Here is a 22,133-nt window from a genome sequence, read left to right on the forward strand (position 1 = left end):
TAAGTGAAATAACAACTACAACAACAACAACACTGAATGTTATTTTGAAACATTTGAGTAAGTTAATATTCGTCGTTTCTTTTCCCCTGAGGCCAGAATGCAACCCAGCAAACACAACGAGGAGAGCACTAGTAAATGTATACGCCAGAAAAGGCACAAAATTATATGTGCAGTATACTACCGAACATATTACAGACAGCAAACCAGAGTTAAAATAGAACATGAACACATCAAACAAAGCACGACACACATCATCATCATCATCATCATCATCATCATCATCATAATCTGTTTACCCTCCAGGGTCGGCTTTTCCCTCGGACACAGCGAGGGATCCCACCTCTATCGCCTCAAGGGCAGTGTCCTGGAGCTTCAGACTCTTGGTCGGGGATACAACTGGGGAGAATGACCAGCACCGCGCCCAAGCGGCCTCACCTGCTATGCTGAACAGGGGCCTTGTGGAGGGATGGGAAGATTGGAAGGGATAGGCAAGGAAGAGGGAAGGAAGCGGCCGTGGCCTTATGTTAGGTACCATCCCGGCATTCGCCTGGAGGAGAAGTGGGAAACCACGGAAAACCACTTCCAGGATGGCTGAGGTAGGAATCGAACCCACCTCTATTCAGTTGACCTCCCGAGGCTGAGTGGACCCCGTTCCAGCCCTCATACCACTTTTCAAATTTCGTGGCAGAGCCGGGAATCGAACCCGGGCCTCCGGGGGTGGCAGCTAATCACGCTAACCACTACACCACAGAGGCGGACACGACACACATTACAAATAAAAACACATCCGCATACCAAGAATATTTAATATTTATATTTATATTTACCGGTATATTTATATTTATATAGGTATATAAAATAAGAGTTTTGTCTGTAGGACTACATTGCTCAGAATTTAAAAAGAATGGTACAGTATTTCTAGGGGGCTGCCTGGCCGAGGCGGTAAAGGCGTGCTCGGTTCGCCCGGAAAGACGTGGGTTCGAATCCCCGTCAGGAAGTCGTAAAATTTAAGAAACGAGATGTCCACTTCTCGATGTGCATATGGACCTGAGGTTCACTCAGCCTATACCAAAAATGAGTACCACGTTAATTCCTGGGGGCAAAAGCGGCCTGGCGTAGAGCTAACCACTCTACTCCATCAAGTACCGAGGTTACGGATAGTGGAGGCCTTTACCTTCCACCCCTCCAAGGGCCTTCATGGCCTGTACGGAGATGACTTTGCTTTGCTTTGCTTTGGTACAGTATTTCTGTATCGGCCGTGTCCACAGTAACAAGGAAATGCACTTTTTAAATTTTCAGTCAGTACTGTCTGTCTGTAAAGCCTCCGTGACTCAGGCGGCAGCCTGTCGGCCTCTGACCGCTGGGTACCGTGGTTCAAATCCCAGTCACTCCATGTGAGATTTGTGTTGTTCAAAGCGGAGACGGGACAGGTATTTCTCCGGGTACTCCGGTTTTCCCTGTAAATTTTCATTCCAGCAACACTCTCCAATATCATTTCATTTCATCTGTCAGTCATTAATCATTGCCCCATAGGAGTGAGACAGGCCTCGGCAGCCGGCGCAATTCCTATCTTCGCCGCAAGTTGGGGGTTTCATTCATTCCATCCCTGACCCGGTCACTGACTGGAAAACAGGTTGTAGGTTTTCTTCACTGTCTGTCTGTCTGTCTGTCTGTCTGTCTATCTGTCTGTCTGTCTGTCTGTCTGTCTGTCTGTCTGTCTGTCTGTATGTCTGTCTGTATATATGTATCTACGGACATCACGAGAAAATGGTTAAAGAAAATTTAATGAAAAGCGATATGTAAAGTCGGAGAATGTGGCACTACAATCCAGGCTATAAATAATTTAATTCACGCTGAGTAAAGTGGTAATTTAGGGGAAGGCTTAACATTTAATTCTCAAATATTGATGTTATTGATGGTCCTATCGATAAAAATTCCATAACTAAAGTTATATAGAATTAAATTTCCGATCATTTTTGTCATATATTTTTACCGTCCCGTCTAAGATAACAGAGATACTCATACACTTCGATTTTTGTTGCTAGTCCGTATCAACGCCGAATCACGAGAAAATAGAACAGAATTGAATGAAAATCGGCAAGTAAAGTCTGTGTATAAGGTGCTACAGTCTATTTTACAAATATTTTTTCTTCACGCTGGATAAAATGGTAGTTTAGGGGAAGGTGTCTAAAATTTATTTTTAAACACTTATATTACTGGTCCTATCGGAAATTATTACATTAAAAAACCCCACGGCGCAACAGCCCCGAAGGACCATGGCCTACCAAGCGACCGCTTCTCAGCACGAAGGCCTGCAGATTTCAAGATGTCGTGTGGTGAACACGACGGATCCTCTCGGCCGTTATTCTTGGCTTTCTAGACCGGGGCCGCCATCTCACCGTCAGATAGCTCCTCAATTATAATCACGTAGGCTGAACAGACCTCGAACCAGCCCTCAGATGCAGGTAAAAATCCCTGACCTGGCCGGGAATGGAACACGGGGCCTCCGGTTAAGAGGTAGGCACGCTACCCCTACACCGTGGGGCCGGCTAAATTATTACATACCCTAACAAAAATTATGGAGAATACAAGTTCCAATCATTTATGTCTTATACAATTTTAATAATAATACTAATAATAATGTTATTTGCTTTACGTTCCACTAACTACATTCACGGTTTTCGGAGATGCCGAGATGCCGGAATTGAGTCCAGCAGGAGTTCTCTTACATGCCAGTAAATCTACCGACACGAGGATGACGTATTTGAACACCTTCAAATACCAGCGGACTGAGCCAGGATCGAACCTGCCAAGTTGGGGTCAGACAGCCAGCGCCTCAACCGCCTGAGCCACTTATACAGTTTCACCGTACTGACTATGATAATAGAATTCATGAGTTTAGACTTCGGTTGCTTGGTCCATATGAACGCCAAGCATTGCTAACGTGGAAATATTGCTTAAATGTGTTAACTGGCGATGGGTTTTGGTCATGATTGTCTTAAGGTGTAAAACTGCGTGGTCATCGGTCCGCATCAACAAGGAAAAATGTGAAGATAATTACCCGTATATAAAATGAGACAAAATCGTGAAGGAACGATCGCTTGAAGAATAATAGAAGAGGAAGTAATGAAAGAAGAAAGGACTGCCTGTACAGATGCTCCAATATCCCAGAGTCAGAAGACAACTAAATGTGAAGGGCTACAATATCGGAAGCTCATAAAATTTATTAACAATAACGTTAGAGTGACCACTGATATGATGTGATTGGTCTCTTCTGCTGCCACTCATCTCCGATAGACGGGATTCCTGCTGCATCCTGAGTGAAACAGCATGCCTGAATATTGGCGGAAAGTAGCTGGGGAGTTGGATAACGTTGCACATTCTATATGACTGTCCTGACGATGACGGATACTACTGCTAGTATGTTATACAGTAGTGTAGTACTACGTTTACTTTTGTGTGTTAAAATGATAAAAGTAGTGAATTCACAACAGTTGACTACAAATATCCAAGACACAAAATTACTTAACTCCATTTTGAACTGCCAATTTTTAGCACATATTTTATAAAATATCTTGTTCACTAATAACTAGAATTGTCCGCCTCCGTAGGGCAACGGTAAGTGTTATTAACTGCCGTCCTCGGGAGCCCGGGTTCGATTTCCGGTACTGCCAGAAATTTAAGAACGGCAGGGGGGCTGGTATGTGGTTGAAATGATACGTGCAGCTCACCTCCATTGGGGATGTGTCTGAAAAGAGCTGCACCACCTCGGGTTGAGGACACGAGTTTACTTATAACTAGAATTTATCTAAGCGCTTGAGCGTACTATAATTAGGTTTGCCCATTCAAATGAAAGTCTAGGTTCATTAACCAACTATTTTTAAAAATCTGCTTTTATTCATAAATTGCGAGCCTCCGTGGCTCAGGCGTCTCACCGCTGGCTTCAGTGGTTCAAATCCCGGTCAATCTATGTGAGATTTGTGCTGGACAAAGCGGAGGCGGTACAGGTTTTTTCCGAGTACTCCGGTTTTCCCTGTCATCTTTCATTCCAGCAACACTCTCCACTGTCATTTCATTTCATCTTACATTCATTAATCATTGCCCCATAGGAGTGCGACAGGGTTATGCAGCCGGCACAATTCCTATCCTCGCCGCTAGATGGGGGCTTCATTCATTCCATTCCTGACCCGGTCGAATGACTGGAAACAGGCTGTGGATTTTCATTTTCATTCATAAATTGCAGAATTCAAATATAATGCTTGTGTTCGCAGTTAAAGTATCTAACCTGATCCATCAAAGGTATAAAGCATATTAACAAAGATTGGCTTAGGTATTTATATTGGAAAGAACCTCAAACTTAGGCAGGAAGTAAGAATTAGCTCCGAATTTTTCCTCTTCAAATTGGTGGATAACAGTGCTTGTAGGAACTGTTGCAAATCGGCAGATGATACAGTCACAATATCATACGACAAGTGTCCTATATTTAATAATATGAATCCCTGCTAGTTCACAACGAACAAATTGGTTGTGCGATTCAGGTCACGTACCTATGAGCGGGAGATGGTGGGTTCGAACCCCCCACTGTTGACAGTCCTGAAGATAGTTTTCCGTGGTGTCCCGTTTTCACAACAGACAAGCTATCCCTTAATTAAGGCACAAGAGACAGCCCGGTACTGTCAACTTGACAACAATTCTTGGCAACCAATATAGTTAATTATTTTTTGGACAATTTCCCTGGAATTATAGGTCACTTCGACTACATCCATACCAGAATAACTTGTCCCGATCGTCAGAGGGCTGACACATACATCCACCGGGAGGGATTCAGTTATTACATTTACTGCCAAGTAAGCACGCATAATAGTGACACTAAAAAGTAGGAACCGAGCTCGATAGCTGCAGTCGCTTAAGTGCGGCCAGGATCCAGTATTCGGGACATAGTGGGTTCGAACCCCACTGTCGGCAGCCCTGAAGATGGTTTTCCGTGGTTTCCCATTTTCACACCAGGCAAATGCTGGGGCTGTACCTTAATTAAGGCCACGGACGCTTCCTTCCCATTCCTAGGTCTTTCCTGTCCCATCGTCGCCATAAGATCTATCTGTGTCGGTGCGACGTAAAGCAAATAGAAAAAAAAAGTAGGTTGTGTATGCGTGGTTCTTTTGCGGATAATCGTCGCGCTAATTCAGGTAAGTTTTCGGGAACTATGAGATAGAAAAAGGCAAGGACTGGGAAGGAAGAACTGTGTCCATGCCATGCCATCCCCCTGTTCGTAGCAGCGAGAACTTTTTAGCCCGTCGACCGATACCGGTCTTGAGCGCTATGTCAGTAATGTCTAATCCCATGGCTGTAATATTGCTGATGAATGGGGTTAGGGTGAGATTCTAGACAATCTTTGGCCAGAGTGTGGCCGGGCGCGTTAGCGCTGTGTTAGGTAGTGAGGTGTAAAATAATGGCGCTAGGCACTTAGAAGAGAAAGTAAAATGCGCTAGGTGCGCGGAGAAGTTTACGTTACGAGTACCCGCGGTCTCTTGTGCTTGAGGCCGCGAGTCTCGTAGGAGCCTAAATTGTGAATGAGAGGGTTACCACTTAGTGGGGCCCTCCTGTAGATTGTCTTAGCTAAGTTAACCATTCTCACCCTAACAGTGTCCATTTGACACAGGTCGTGGAGGTGGGTGATACGTGTGTACCGCTCGCAACCAGTTATAAGCCGCAGGGCCCGGTTCTGAACGGACTGCAGCCTACGCAGGTGACAATCGGCGGCCACGCCTCATATAGGACAGGCATACTCAAGTACAAGAGGAGCCTGTTCTTGTGTGAGGCTGTTTTCAGCGTAGATCATGGGGAATAATTTTGATACCCTTGCGTGGGCGGTGCCTGAAATGTTAGTTATGTGCTGACGGTATGTCAGTCCGCGGTCTAGGGTGACCCCCAGGTACTTGGCGCTGTCGGACCATCTGATAACCTCACCAAAGAAGCTCAGAACGCCCGACATACTGCCTCGTCTCTTCGTGAAGTGCGTAGCCTGGCATTTACGTACATTAATTTTGATGCGCCACTTCTCGAGCCTGGGCTCGATAATGGTCAGCGCTGTCTGAAGGTGGTGTTCGACTCTCGGGGCCTGCCACGAGACCGCGGACAGAGCTGTATCGTCAGCATACAAGTAAAGTTTAGTGTTCGCAGGTTTTGGCATGTCGGAGGTATACATTTTGAACAGCACAGGGGAAATTACCCCACCCTGCGGTATTCCGGCTGTGATGGGGCGTGCTGTCGATAGCTCCTTGTTTACGGAGATTTGGAAGCTACGGTCGCTGAGGTAACTTGCGACTAGTGCTGTAAGATACCCAGGGAAGCCAAGGGTTCTTAGCTTGTATATTAGTCCGTCATGCCAGACCTTGTCGAATGCCCTAGCGACGTCAAGAAAACAGACTCCTGTGTACCTGTTGTCGTTAAAGTTTTTCGTGATGACCTCAGTCAGTCGTAGCAGTTGGTGAGTAGTGGAGAGGCCTTTCCTAAAGCCAAACTGCTCGTTCGGCTCTAAGTTGAGGTCGTCTATTACAGTCTGTAGGCGGGAGAGGAGAATAGCCTCAAACAGTTTTGAGATAACTGAGAGCAGGCTAATAGGTCTGTAGTTCTGTGGGAACGTTGGCTTAGCTGTTCCTTTTCGCAGCATTATGACCTTAGCCACTTTCCAGCAGGCTGGGAAGCGAGCAAAGCGAAATATTGCATTGAAAAGTTTAGTCAGAAAAGTAATGGCCTTCTTAGGGAGATTCTTAAGAAAGGTGGGAGAAATCCCATCCAGGCCGGGGGTTTTCCTGTTTTTCAGGCGCTGGATGTGACGTACCACCTCTCTAGTTGAAACAAATTTGAAGTCCCTAGGAAGGTCATTATAGTCATGTTCGAGGAGGCTGTCCTCGACCTCATCTATAACGTCTTCGTCTGCTGGCTCCTCATTCGGAGAGCACGTAGTTCCGAACGTGTCTGCGAATGCCTCTGCCTTATCCTTGTCTGAGTGGGCCAATCCACGTTGTCCGTGCAGTGGGGGTATGCCTGTCCTTTCACCTGTAAATTTACGTGCCATACGATAAATGGAGCCATCCGTAGAGCTTAACTCGGCCAACCTCGACTGGAATGCAGCTCGGCGGTGGTGTTCGATTAGTACTCTAATGTTTCGCCGGTGTCTGTTCCATACAATCTTCATGTTGGGGTCCCTGGTGACGTGCCACAGCTTCCTAACTCTGTTCTTGAGCTTCAGAAGCTGGTGTACTGCGGAGGGAGCGGGCGCCGTAACGGGGGTCTGGTCTTCGGTCCCACGGAGGAAGTTTCAGCTGCATACCTAATAGCTATGGCAATTAGTTCAGCTTGGACGTCTATATCTTCTGAAGAGCGAATGCTGGGGTTGCCTATGATATTATCTGAAAGTGTAGTGCGGAAAAGCTGCCAGTCAATCTTCCTTCTATGTAGTGGGATGAGGGGGGGGGGGGGGGGTCGGAAAGGGGCATGGCTTCTAGGGTGAGTAGTACGGGGCAATGATCGGAGTCTAGTGGGTCTTGAGTGTAGAGATTAGGGTACATATTGAGGTTACGGGAGATGGCTATGTCTATTGTGTCTGGACGTAGGCCGGAGTAATGATAGTGGGTGGGTTTATCGGGGGGTGGGGGTGGGGGGTGAGAAAGTAGCTGACATCTATCCAGGTAGCGGCCGAGCTTTTTTCCCACGGTCGTTGAGTACACGGCTCTTCCACCTAGGATTCTTCGCATTGAAGACCCCAGCTAGGATGATTCTAGAACGTCCATTAATTATTTTTTTTTTTTGCTAGTTGTTTTACGTCGCACCGACACAGATAGGTCTTAGGGCGACGATGGGACAGGAAAGGGCTAGGAGTGGGAAGGAAGCGGCCGTGGCCTTAATTAAGGTACAGCCCCAACATTTGCCTGGTGTGAAAATGGGAAACCACGGAAAACCATTTTCAGGGCTGCCGACAGTGGGGTTCGAACCTACTATCTCCCGAATACTGGATACTGGCCGCACTTAAGCGACTACAGCTATCGAGCTCGGTCGTCCATTAATTACTGAGTCGAAGTCGGCCGGGAAAAACTCTACATTGGGCGGTAGGTAACACGAGGCAACGTAATGACAGCACCAGTATTTGCCTGATGTAAGAATGGGGAAACTACGGAAAACAATCTTCATGGCTGCCATTGGTGCGTTTCGAACGTATGATCTCTAGAATGCAAGCTACATCTATATGGCCCGTACAACTCATTCAGTTACAGAGCAATATGGTTTCATCTTCCCTCCGCCGAAGCTATTTAGATTACACCCACTGTAACAACACTATAATCAAAGCTACACTTCCTCGTACGGTGGCGTGTCGCTTTAGTGTTGATAATAATATGAGATTTTATTTCCACCGAAGGCGATATTCTTATCTGTGGGCAAGTCATACTTGAGCAATGTATAGGAAGATGACAGCTGACTAATGTTTCGCGCACGCTCCGACGAATTTCATTGGTTGCGACAAGCAAACAGCTGATGGAAGATACTTCTATTTCCATTTTCAAACCAATATTGAAACTTTAAACGTCTAGATAAACATCGGCTGAACATTGTTTATGCAACGGAAGATCGTGCTCGAATAAGACGTTGTCTAAGACTTAAAACTAGTCATAGTTTCTGCAATCGGCCCACAGTTTTTTAATGGGGATATGGAACAAAAATTTAACACACTTTGTCATATCTAAAAACCCAGATTATTTGCCAATATGCAACCGTAAAAATTAACGAAAGTTTCCCTGGCTTCTTTAAAGATAAGCTGTGCGGTATAACCCCAGAGAAAATGTTGGCATAAAACATATGTGTATGCCTTTGGGACTGTTGCTTAGGAAAATCCTTACTAATACGTAAAGCTGAATGCTGGTCTGTTTGTCTTTCCGTCCTTCACGTAAAAACTACAAGACCGATTGAGCTCAAATTTAGCAAACTTATAGCTGCTTCTGTCCGCCTCTGCGGTGTAGTGGTTAGCGTGATTAGCTGCCACCCCCGGAGGTCCGGGTTCGATTCCTGGCTCTGCCACGAAATTTGAAAAGTGGTACGAGGGCTGGAACGGGGTCCACTCAGCCGTAGGGAGGTCAACTGAGTAGAGGTGGGTTCGATTCCCGCCTCAGTCATCCTGGAAGTGGTTTTCCGTGGTTTCCCACTTCTCCTCCAGTTAAATGCCGGGATGGTACCACGGCCGCTTCCTTCCCTCCTCCTTGCCCGTCCCATCCAATCTTCCCATCCCTCCACAAGACCCCTGTTCAGCATAGCAGGTGAGGCCGCCTGGGCGAGGTACTGATCATTCTCCCCAGTTGTATCCCCGACCCAAAGCCTGAAGCTCCAGAACACTGCCCTTGAGGTGGGATCCCTCACTGAGTCCGAGGGAAAAACCGACTCTGGAGGGTAAACAGATTAAGAAGAAAGCTGCCTCTGTGGATCAATGGTGAGTGCCGCTATCCCAAGATAGCGGGTTCAAACCCGGCAGAGGTAGTCGGATTTTTGAAGGGCGGAAAAACGTCCATTCAACACTCCATGTCGCACGATGTCGGCATGTAAAAGATCTCTGGTTACACAATTGGCGTTTACCCGACACAATTCATTACATCTCAGCCATAGACGCCCAAGAGAGTTTCGGTCTGCCATCTAGTAGGCACAGGATAAAACGGAACGTCGAAATTGACGAGCAGACAGCCAGATGGCGTCGAATAGAAATGTCTGCACACGGTAGCTGACGCCATACGCTTATTATTATTAGCAAAATTATAGCGGGTACCTTTGATGAAGATACAGACTACTTAATATCAAAATATCTCTTTAGGGGGTCGTGCAGCCGAAGAAAATGTGAAGCATGACAACAATTCCAAAATCTCCTGAAAATGAACCATAGAGTAAGGAACAGAATGTCATAACGGTCAATAACATACGCAACAATATGTAGTTTCGATCATTAATATCGTTTTAGGATCTGTTTAAGAAAACACCCGCGCTTTTTCCATGGCAGAGTCAGCTCTCGTGTGAGTAAGGAGGCGAGTCGAGACAGATGCGACCCCCTCACCGACCCACCCCACCTTCCCTGGCCGCGTGGTGATGGAGACAAAGAGTCATGAAAGGTATCCCGCTACCGCAAGATGCACATTGCCTGGAATTTCTTTGAATCTGGTCGAGTGACTGCCATACATGTCGCTTCCGCCAACTATGTTCATAGCGACAAGCTTCACATACTGTTCGCGTGGAGCGCTGAAGTACAGTCGCTGTCTTACGAGAAAGCAGGCGTGATTTACTATAGGTTGAATTTCATAAAAACTAGAAAGCGTGCGAAGCTGCGTGTAAACGCTAGTAAAGTCAAAATCTGAATCCAGAAAATGTATTTACTAAAAAGACTTGTCAGCTTAAGAAAAGTTACCCACAGAAAATATACAACAAAAAATACGCATGTAATCTACAACTATATACACGATTAAAAAAACAAGTATTCCTAAGTCTACAGGATGGCCATAAGTTCTGCATCTACTAACCAAAATGACTAGGCTTAGCTTTGGGCTGCACCACATAATAAAACATCCCTCTGTGGGTGGGGGCAGTACAACACCCACGGTATCACCTGCCTGTCGTAAGAGGCGGCAGGGGCTCTTAACTTGGGAGCGTGGGTTGGCGAGCCCTGGCACTTCTTCCACCTACTTGTGCAAGGCTCCTCGCTTTCATCTATCCTATCTGACCTCACTTGGTCAACTCTTGTTCTTTTCTGACCTCTACGGTATTAGGTTTGCGAATCCTTAGGGAATCTTTAATTTTCACGCCCTTTGTGGACCTTTTCTTTCTTTGGCCGGTAACTTCATTTTTCGAAGTGTCGGATCCCTTCCATTTTTTTCTCTATGATTAGTGTTATATAGAGGTGATTAGTGTTATATAGAGGATGGTTGCCTCGTTGTACTTTCTATTAAAACAATAATCACCACCATCACCACCGATAATGAAACATTATAACATGAATACTTACTGGGCCGGAATTAGCGTGGACAGAAAACCGACACCGTGATAACCATGGAAACCTGTGTTTCCTGAAGATGGTTTTCCGTGGTTTCCCCATTTTCACACCAGGCAAACGCTGGGGTTGTACCTTAATTAAGGCCACGGCCGCTTCCTTCCAACTCTTAGGCCTTTCCTATCCCATCGTCGCCATAAGACTTATCTGTGTCGGTGCGACGTAAAGCAATTAGAAAAAAACAGTGTTCGTCATCTCCCTCACGTTATTGCCGCGCGATTAGCTGCCGTCCTCGGAGGCCCGGGTTCGATTCCTGGTACTGCCAGAAATTTAAGAATAGTCGGAGGGCTGGTACGTGGTTAATATGGTACATGCAGCTCACCTCCATTGGAGGTGTGCCTGAAAAGAGCTGCACCACCTCGGGGTGAGGATACAAGTTTACTTTATTACCGTGTGATACAGCAGGTAAAAACGGCGCCATGTTTTAAACGATTTCCCACTGTTTTTGACTGGGGTTCCGTCTAGGTCACACACGGAAACGTCACCGAACATAGTCAGTCTTCGTAATCTATGTCTATTATGTGAGTAACATAATACATTGCTGCAAGAATGCAATCTCACTTCTTCGTAAAAAAAATTATTAAACCTTTACAATCCTGTAATCTAGTATTTTTCACCATTTTTTATACTCAGAAATACCTGACGAGTTGGTCGTGCGGTTAGGGGCGCGCAGCTGTGAGCTTACATCCGGGAGACAGTAGGTTCGAACGCCACTGTCGGCAGCCCTGAAGATGGTTTTCCGTGGTTTCCCATTTTCACACCAGGCAAATGTTGGGGCTGTACCTTAATTAAGGCCACGGCCGCTTCCTTTACATTCCTAGACCTTTCATATCCCATCGTCACCATAAGACATTTCTGTGTCGGTGCGACGTAAAGCAAATAAGAAAGAAAGAAAGAAAGAAAGAAAGAAAGTACTCAGACATAATTTACTCTAGTAGAAACCCGTCGAAATCGAAGGTTGGTTTTTAAAAGAATAAACTCATACCAAACAAGAATATCACTGGGATAATTTAACTCATAGGAAGGTATACAAGTGGTGATTTAGGCATGATCATCCATTCAGTACCAGTGTTGCCAACTTAGCAGATTTTCCGCTACATTTGGCGGAATTCTAGATTTGTTATAGCGGAATTTAGTGTTTTATCCACTTTACGTTCTTTTTTAAAAATTTGCACTCCAGTCTGTCTCCGAGCTATTCCGTATTTCTTGTCAGGGGCTAGCAGTCACATGAGGGAAACATGTTAATTGGATTTGATTTATGAGATCATGGTATCATAAATCTGTAATGCGTGGGGAAAGGTTACTTATCTCTTAGCTGACGAGTGACGACAGATAATGAAACTGTGAGAGAGTAGCATTTATATTTATGCTATGAAGGAAGACCGTTTAATGAACTGGCCTGTTTTGTGTGTGGCCCTTGAGGTAGGAGATTCACCTAGTTTGCACCCGGCAATAAAACGCCTACAAGTTTTATTTCGCCGGCTCGCAGGCAGTGAGTTAATCCCAGTGAAACTCACAGATCAGGTGAGTGCAGATATTTACTTTTAATATATTATTATTATTATTATTATTATTATTATTATTATTATTATTATTATCATTGTTGTTGTTGTACCGGGAGGTACACCACAACGCCGCGCATTTAAATCTAGCGCCTAAAAGAACTCCTCTACTGGTGAAACAGTGAAACTAAACCTGCACCAACTTATAAATTTACTCAGAAGATGTCACCACAAAAATATGATGTAATTTTGTTATTGTGAAGTTTCCTGAACTGACTGTATTTCTACTTGTTTTGTTTGCCATTCATCAAGAAGTTTGGACATTCTTCCATAGATGTCACAACTAAAAACTATGATCATGCACCCTGGTGCGAAGTGAAAGAACTTTTGATTTAAAGAAGTTTTGTATTCATAAGTTCTTTTACTAATTGATGTTCATTTACTTTTGGGTTGGCAATATTTAACTTTTCTTTCCGCCAGTTTTGAATCTAACCAATCAATAATTTCTGTAATTAATTTTCTACCAATCACAGTCTTCTTCTTCTTCTTCGATTTTGAGTGTAACTTTTAAATTAACCAATAAAATTGAGAGGGTGTGGCTAGTTTATTCTTGAATGGTCTCGAACTTTCCCCGAGGGTTTATAAACTGCGGATTTTCACCTCTCTTGGCCAATTGATCGTCATCTTACTGAGTGTGTGTGTCAAGCAGGAGAGCAGGAGGCGGGAGGCCTCTTCGTCAGCTGCTAGAACTTCTACCAGTTAATGGCCACATAACATCTCTCTTTCTTTCTTGCTAGCTTCGCAGTTTAACCCAAGGGAGAGGTCCGAATCATCAGTTATGTAACCTTCTTTTTTAAAAATGTAACTTTCTGCCGGCTAATGTAATTGATTCATAAAATCTCCAACTGTAAATCGGGGATAGAGAGTGATGTACCCTCTCGAGCTCCCCTTCATCTTGGTTTGAGGTGCCACGTTTTGTTTCTGCAATGTATTAAAGTTATTTCCATGCGTGCAACCTCAGTAGTTTGGGATTAGCCCCTGCTTCGTCGGCCAAGCGCCCTACAAGTTTTAAGTTTTTGGAGCTCAGTCTTCGACTCCATTCAAATTGTACTAGGGCCGTTTATTTAACCTGTTTTTTTTTTTTACTAAGGCCCTGTAGGTTGGGTACTAGATACCTCTGTGTAATAAGTTTTCTATTTTAAATAGTGCCTGGCAAGGCCAGAGATTAATAGAGTTTCATGCTATGTTGCCTTGAGTAGGCTTGGAAAACTGAGAGCACGTTAGTTCTTTTTCAAGTGTTGTAAAAGTGCCTCTGGGAGGCCTGACATTGTAATTTAGGGAGGAAGTGCTCCATGTATTGTGGGATTTCTGCCCTTGAGTAAATTTGTGCTCTTTGTAAATTTGAGCTAGGAGTTCAGGAAAAGTGAAGCGAGGGCTTGAACCCCATGATCTGTTAAAACCAGCAATCTTGGATTTTTCCCAATATTGTTCAATGATTGCTGCTTGTACCTGCAATATTGCCATAAAATCTTGTCATGTGTGAAGTTCTGAAAATATAACCTTCAGTTTAAGTTTTAAATTCAATTCTTGACATTGTAGTTAGACCCATTCACCCCGGCACCTTCTTTCACCTCTGCGATCCACGAAATACCACGGAACAATTATTATTATTATTATTATTGCTCATTTTTATTGCTAATTTTTTGAGATCGGATTTCTTGGCGGATTTTTAGCGGATTTGTAGTAGTATTTAGCAGATCTTGAAAATATAAGTTGGCAACACTGTTCAGTACACTTCCCTACTGCTTATTTACTGGTAACCAGAACAGGAAAGAATAATGCATTTTCTACATGGCTAATCCAACGAGCTTGGTGGTGTAGAGACGAGTAGTCACAATTCCTTGCTACTACTACCAACTCTAGCTCTTATTTATTAATCTGTCTGAAGTTCTGAAGTTACAGGTGACCAGAAGGATCTGGAATACTACAGCAAGTTTACACATTACACTGAGCGCACATTGGACCCGTATTCGTACGAAATATATATATACATACACGAATATATACGAACAATCCCGACGCTAGTAATGTTATGCGGGCTCGCACACTGCACACGAGTTAGTCGTGCGTATAAGCGCGTTTAGATACGACGTCCGATTGCGTTTCCAACTTACTGGGATTTTACCGGATCTTTACGTACGAGCTCCGAGCTATATGGGTGTTTGAAAAGTTCATAACGTTTATATATGAACGAAAATGCTTGTGGGATCAAAGTGATTGTAAATATCACTTGCGTGACTACAAATGGAATTCATGGAAGGAAATCTCTGAAGAAATGGATATGCTCGTTAAATAGCGATTACATTGTTCATTTAGGCCTACACTTGTAGTGATGCAGAGTTCTGTACATATACACACAAACAAACGTTTACAAGTCAGGTTCTGTATTATTACTAGGGCTCAAATTTCCGAGACATGGGCTATACTAGTCTCTTTCAACAAATTTAAGTTACATTGAACATACTCCTAGCTGTTGTGGTGACTGTTGTGAACATTATGACATGGCTGTATAGGTCACATAATATATACAGGGTCTTTATTTATGCTTGGCAGGAACTTTATCGCTCGAACTTAACCGGCGATGACAGTCCGCTACCGGCCGCTGGCGCGCGCGGTTTACGGCACTTCTGTAGTTGTTGAGAGCTGAGCTCCGAGATAGTAGGGTGTTCAATGAAGCTACTGCGGACTGTATGTCGTATTGTATCGTGTTTTATTGTGATTGTGTATAATGCTGTAATGTATGTGAAACATTCGTTACGTGAACGTGTATATCTGCACACTACTTACATTAAGTGCAGAACGGACAATAAAACAACTGGCCAAGAGATTCAAACCTACAGGTTCAGTAAACAATAACAATAGACGTAAAGGTCGTTATCTCCTTACTGAAGCGTGTTTGGTACGAGGATCGTAAGTAAAAATCTGTGGCTCCCTCGTAGCCCAGATTTAACGGCATGTGATTTTTATTTGTGGGGAATGTTAAAAAATTTAGTTTATGGGAACAACCCTCACACACTAGATGAACTTAAAGACAATATAAGAGTTACAATTGCATTCATCAGTGCTGAAGAACTTGGTAGAGTAACCGAAAACTTCATTAGGAAATGCCAATTATTTTGGCAGGGTATGGGGAACATTTTCAGCATAAACTGTAAAAAAGGGCGAGTAAAATACATGATAAATGCATGATAATGATTTTGAGCACCGTATTCTGCCGTACATACGCACGCGCGGTAGCCGGCAAGTGAACCGTCACTGGCGGCCAAGGTCGAGCGAGAAAGTCCCGGAAAATGAAAACCTACAACCTGTTTTCCAGTCATTGACCGGGTCAGGGATGTAATGAATGAAACATATATAGGCTGTTATTACAATGGGGTCACCACTCCCAAGATGATTTATTAATGAGTGATAAATGCTATGAAATGATAATGGAGAGTGTTGCTGGAATGAAAGATGACAGGGAAAACCGGAGTACCCGGAGAAAAACCTGTCCCACCTCCGCTTTGTCCAGCACAAATCTCACATGGAGTCACCGGGATTTGAACCACGGTATCCAGCGGTGAGAGGCCGACGCGCTGCCGTCTGAGCCACGGAGGCTCTACCGAAAAAGTCCCTGCCAAGCATAAATAAAGACCGTGTATTATTTATTTTAATATGTCATATTTAATCAAAATGGTCGTAATGGAACTGCTTTCTCCGTTGTCCAAGTAATATTCGCATGGTTTGTGACGATCTTGCAAAGTGATTTTGTTCGAGTTTGGTTAGTATCTTTCCAGATATGATGGCATTCTCCTAATTCTTCCCTTTTCAGATATATTTCATTAACACACTCAGTTCCACGATGCCGTCTTCTGCGTCTCATCAGATAATTTTCCAATTGAAAGGAGTCATTCATGTTGTTGACAGTGGAAGACAAAAGCGAATACTGAACGATCGCATCGGAGAGCTCGCTTCTACTGGCTATGTCGTGTAACTATTGTTATTTTTTTGTTCTGCTACCAATTTTGACGAGATAGAGGAGGCAGGTATACAATGACAGAATAATGAGTGCGATGTACAGGGGTACAATGCTGCTAGCAATGACACGACGAGGTAGGTACACAGTAATGAAATAGGTAGAACGTGAAAGAGCAGTTCAGAACCCAATGTGAAAAGGCAGTTCTGGAAGTAACGGAACTGTTGGAGCAGGTAGACGTTGCGGTACATGATTTCTTCCGATATAGCAGCGATCTTATAATCTTATGTTCCAGAACAGAGATTATTAAAATTAATTACTTCAAAATACACAGACTGGGAAGTACGCCGACATCGCATTTCCAGCAGAGGAGATGCAACAGCAATAGACAATCTTCAATGTAGATAAGAACTTATGAAAGCATGCGCAGTGGAACATCAAAACTTGTAACATATACGCATAGGCCATACACTGGCGGAAACATATCCAAACACCATGGAATAGGGAAAATATGGAGACTATGACAATATATTTGTCGAGGTAACATATTTAATTGATTAAAGGTACGAAACTATAGTTTAATATCCGCGCGAGAAAAGCCATCACAAATGTGCCATGCTGGTTCATTAATAACCTGACTGTTGAATGCAGGTATGCAAACGTGCATGCATTGTGTCCTACAGGTGCCGGTTGTCAGCTTGTGGTAAGGAGTTCCATGCTTGTTGCACTTGGTTGTCAATACAGGGACGGTTAATGCCGGTTGTGGATGACGCTGGAGTTGTCGTCCAATGATGTCCCATACATGCTCGATTGGGGACAGATCGGTGATCGAGCAGACCAAGGCAACATGTCGACACTCTGTAGAGCGCGTTGGGTTACAACAGCGGCATGGGGGCGTGCATTATCGTGTTGGAAATCACCCCCAGGAATGATGGCCATGAATGGCACACAACAGGTCGAATCACCAGACGAACGTACACATCTGCAGTCAGGGTGCGTGGAATAACCACGAGAGTGCTTCTACTGTCCAGTGTGTCGACGCCGCAGACAGGTGGAATGCAGGCGCTCATCTGGCCTCCTTCTAACTAACACACGGCCATCACTGGCACCAAGGCAGAGCCGGCTTTCATCGAAAAACACAACGGACCTCCACTCCATCCTCCAATGAGTTCTCGCTTGACACCGCTGAAGACGCAGACGGCGGTGGTTTGGGGTGAGTGGAATGCACGCCGCAGGGCGTCTGGCTCGCAGCTGCCCTTCAAGTAACCGACGTCGAACAGTTCGTTGCGTCACTGTAGAGCCAACTGCCGCTCGAATTGCTGCTGCTGACGCAGTCCGCTGCGCCACAGCCATACGCCGAATACGGCGGTTCTCCTTTTCGGTGGTGCCACGGGAACGTCCGGAGCCCGGTCTTCTTGCGAACATACCTTCTCGTGACCACCGCCACCAGCACGCATGCACAGTGGAGACATTCTTGCCAAGTCGTTCTACAATAGCGCGGAAGAAAAATCCACCTTCACGTAGCCAAACTATACGGCCTCGTTCAACCGCAGTGCGCTGTTGATACTGGCCTCTTCGTCATCGTAAATGCATTCTTGACCCACTCACAGTCACTTCGTCCAATCGCAGAGGTAACTAACCCTCTTGAACAGTACAGCCCGTATTTAAAGCAAACTTGACGTGCAAAGTCATAGGACCGATACTACCGCCACGCTAATGCGATTTGCGGGAAATTCGAATCAACGTCATCTTTCAGAAGTATAAACACGCCTACCAACGTTCGTTAATCCAGCATAACCCCTTCTTGGTGTTTGGATTTTTTTTCCCCGCTAGTGTATGTTAACTGTGTACATTTTCGACCAGCAGAAAATAAGCAAATATCATTCAGGGTTTATGATTTGTTTGTTTCTCATGAGTGAAGAAACGTTTACCCAAAAGTGATTGTATAATCTCAATCACAACTGCCAAGCCTAAACAAACTCTCAATTTCAGGTTAACAACTTGGACTAACCAGTATACATCTATAGGGCTACATAATAGAGTATTACACGAAACAGGTAATTTGACAATAAATAAGGGATATAATATTAAGTAAGAAGATAGGCAACCTATCAACCACTAACAACCAAGAACAATAGCAACAGTTCAGTTTTATGAAGATAGGGAGACGAATAGCTGCATGAGAATACAATAGAATGAGGTTATGATACGACCTTTGACCAAGAGTTATTTCCAAAGACAAATGTTTAAGTCAACTAACAAGGTATAGAAAGATGAAATAAGAAAAGTGAATCAATATAAGGTAAACTTTAAACTCTGATGCCGGCCCCGTGGTGTAGGGGTAGCGTGCCTGCCTCCCGCCCGGAGGCCCCGGGTTTGATTACCGGCCAGGTCAGGGATTTTTCTCTCGACCTGAGGGCTGGTTCGAGGTCCATTCTTTCTACGTGATTAGAATTGAGGAGCTATGTGACGGTGAGATGGCGGCCCCGGTCTCGAAAACCCAGAATAACGGTCGAGAGGATGCGTCGTGCTGATCACACGACCCCTCGTAATCTGCAGGCCTTCGGGCTGAGTAGCGGTCGCTGAGCAGGTCAAGACCCTTTCAAGGGCGTTAAGTGCCGTGGGGTTTGGTTTGGGTTTTGAACTCTGATACAAATGAGGCTTTAAGAAAAATATAACCTAGAATGTCTGAATCAGTACCAAAATTCACAAAGTAGAATAACAAGGTGGGAATAAAGGAACAAGAAAGGAAGCAGATAGACACAACACAGAAAAATAAGGTATTCAGTGCACAAGATAATATGTCCCATACACGAAGATTCCCATGTTGCATTCATATTATCAAGTGTTCGGTTCCGCTCAAGAAATGAATTAGTACTGTTCAGAACACTGAAGTACCCTCTTATAGAAAACAGAATAGTGGCCCCCAGTGTCAGTGACTGTTTCTTATAGAAAACAGAATAGTGGTCCCCAGTGTCAGTGATTGTTTCTTATAGAAAACAGAATAGTGGTCCCCAGTGTCAGTGACTGTTTCTTATAGAAAACAGAATAGTGGTCCCCAGTGTCAGTGATTGTTTCTTATAGAAAACAGAATAGTGGTCCCCAGTGTCAGTGATTGTTTCTTATAGAAAACAGAATAGTGGTCCCCAGTGTCAGTGACTGTTTCTTATAGAAAACAGAATAGTGGCCCCCAGTGTCAGTGATTGTTTCTTATAGAAAACAGAATAGTGGTCCCCAGTGTCAGTGACTGTTTCTTATAGAAAACAGAATAGTGGTCCCCAGTGTCAGTGATTGTTTCTTATAGAAAACAGAATAGTGGTCCCCAGTGTCAGTGATTGTTTCTTATACAAAACAGAATAGTGGCCCCCAGTATCAGTGACTCCCCCAAGCCCCGCCCACAAAGCCGAAGAATAAAAATATGAAGTATAAGTGTATACTTCTAAGTATCTCTCACCTGATGGAACTGGTTGAAGTTCGTGGACCAGAGAGCCACTTCCATCCGCCGAAGTTCAATATGCTCGGGCATCCACGCTGATTGGCAATCTCAGTTCGACCTGCCCGACAAAGGAGGTGGTGCGCATTTATGTGGTAGAAAGTTCCTTCGACAAGAGACAGAAGAAGATGGAAGCTGACGTCATGGGGGACAGGGGAGTCAGCTGATCGACCAAGATGGCGGCCAGAATGTTGTCGGCAAGTGTAGGAGAAGGTACATAGATTGAAGTACAGAGGATATGCGAGGTAAGTGTACACAGTATTAAATATATAGCACAGCACGGTCGGATCAGTCTCAAATCTCACAGTTGAGTCGATGACTAGTATTTATTTATTTTTCTTTTTGCTATTTGTTTAACGTCGCAGCGGCACAGACAAGTCTTATGGCGACGATGGGGCAAGAAAGGGCTAGGAGTGGGAAGAAAACGTCCATGGCCTTAATTAAAGTACAGCCCCAGTACTTGCCTGTTGGTACGAAAATGAGAAACTACAGACACCCATGTTCAGGGCTGCCGACAGTGGGATTCGAACCCACTACCTCCAGAATGCAATCTGACAGCTTGGTAGCAAGATCGAAACTCTTCAGCCTACAATAGTTGTAAAACGACCTAATATTCCCCAAAATACTGTTATTTAGTGGTCGCGAAAGTCTACGTTTTAAGACGGTACACAATTTAGACACTCTCTCTGCTTTGGGTGGCTTTCTTCACAGGCGACGTCGTTCTATGACGAAGGCATACAAAAGTTGGTGCCCCGTTATGACAAGTGCCTTAATAATGGTGGTGACTATGTGGAGAAGTAATTTAAAGTGTGTAGAATCCAAAGAAAATGAACTGTTTTCAAATTAATGTTGTATTTCTTTGCAAAAATGTCGGTACTTACTTCTTAAAAAAAAACGCGTCTTGTAGGAGAGAAACGTCGACGAGGGTGGAGATTTTTTTTTACAATTTGCTTTACGTCACACCGACACAGACAGGTCTTATGGCGATGCTGGGATCGAAATTTTTACAAGTTGCTTTACTTCGCACCAACACAGATAGGTCTTATGGCGATGCTGGGACAGGAAAGGACTAGGAGTGGTAAGGAAGCGGCCGTCGCCTTAATTAAGGTACAGCCACACATTTGCCTGGTGTGAAAATGGGAAACCACGGAGAACCATCTTCAGGGTTGCTGATAGTGGGGTTCGAACCCACTGGATACTAGCCGCACTTAAGCGATTCCAGCTGTCGAGCTCGGTGATGGGAAAGAGGTCCAACTCGTTGGCTGAACGGTCAGCGTACTGGCCTTCGGTTCAGAGGGTCCCGGGTTCGATTCCCGGCCGGGTCGTGGATTTTAACCTTAATTGGTTAATTCCAATGGCACGGGGACTGGGTGTATATGTTGTCTTCATCACCATTTTATCCTTATTACGACGCGCAGGTCGCCTACGGGGGTCAAATAGAAAGACCTGCAGCTGGCGAGCCGAACCCCTTCTGGGATATCCCGGCACTAAAAGCCATACGACATTTCATGGGAAAGGGGATAAGAGTGGGAAGGAAGCGGCCGTTGCCTTAATTAAGATGCAGCCCAAGCATTTGCCTGGTGTGAAAATGGGAAACCACGGAAAACCATGTTCAGGACTGCCGACAGCGGGCTTCGAACCCACTATCACCCGAATGCAAGCTGACAGCTACGTGACCAAACCGTACAGCCACTCGCTCGGTGAGAAGATTATTCTGGACGTAAAACCTCAAACAGTGCTTTGACATCCACAACACGGCGAACAGTCTGATATGGCGAACATAAATTGGAATATATAGTTCTTTATCGTGCTGGAAGTCAGCGACATGGGGTTGTCACTTTTAAACACCCTTAAAAGCCACCGACCTCAGTCGGGTTTGAACCCGTTAACTTGGGATTAGTAGACCAACGCCGTATCCACTACGCCACTGCGGCCGACAGTCAAAAGTGAAAGCAAAAATACCTCCGACTGTAGTGTACGAAATTCCGACACCCCTGCGTGTCTGTTAAGAACGAACGGACGATAAACAACTTGGATTATTAATAA

At 44.6% G+C, this 22,133-nt stretch overlaps 1 protein-coding gene across 1 annotated transcript in view; it reads right to left on the reverse strand.

The window, feature by feature from the left end:
• The window catches only part of LOC137498995 (uncharacterized), a 160,876-nt gene extending 140,702 nt beyond the window's left edge, over positions 1-20,174 (reverse strand). The window contains exon 1 of the mRNA XM_068226997.1: positions 20,049-20,174. Coding sequence (XP_068083098.1) covers positions 20,049-20,120 — 72 coding nt within the window. The 5' untranslated portion in view covers positions 20,121-20,174. The remainder of the gene's footprint in view (positions 1-20,048) is intronic.
• Positions 20,175-22,133: the final 1,959 nt, after the last annotated feature.

This window comes from Anabrus simplex, chromosome 3 (genome assembly GCF_040414725.1).
Source record: "Anabrus simplex isolate iqAnaSimp1 chromosome 3, ASM4041472v1, whole genome shotgun sequence".
NCBI classification, from domain to species: domain Eukaryota; kingdom Metazoa; phylum Arthropoda; class Insecta; order Orthoptera; family Tettigoniidae; genus Anabrus; species Anabrus simplex.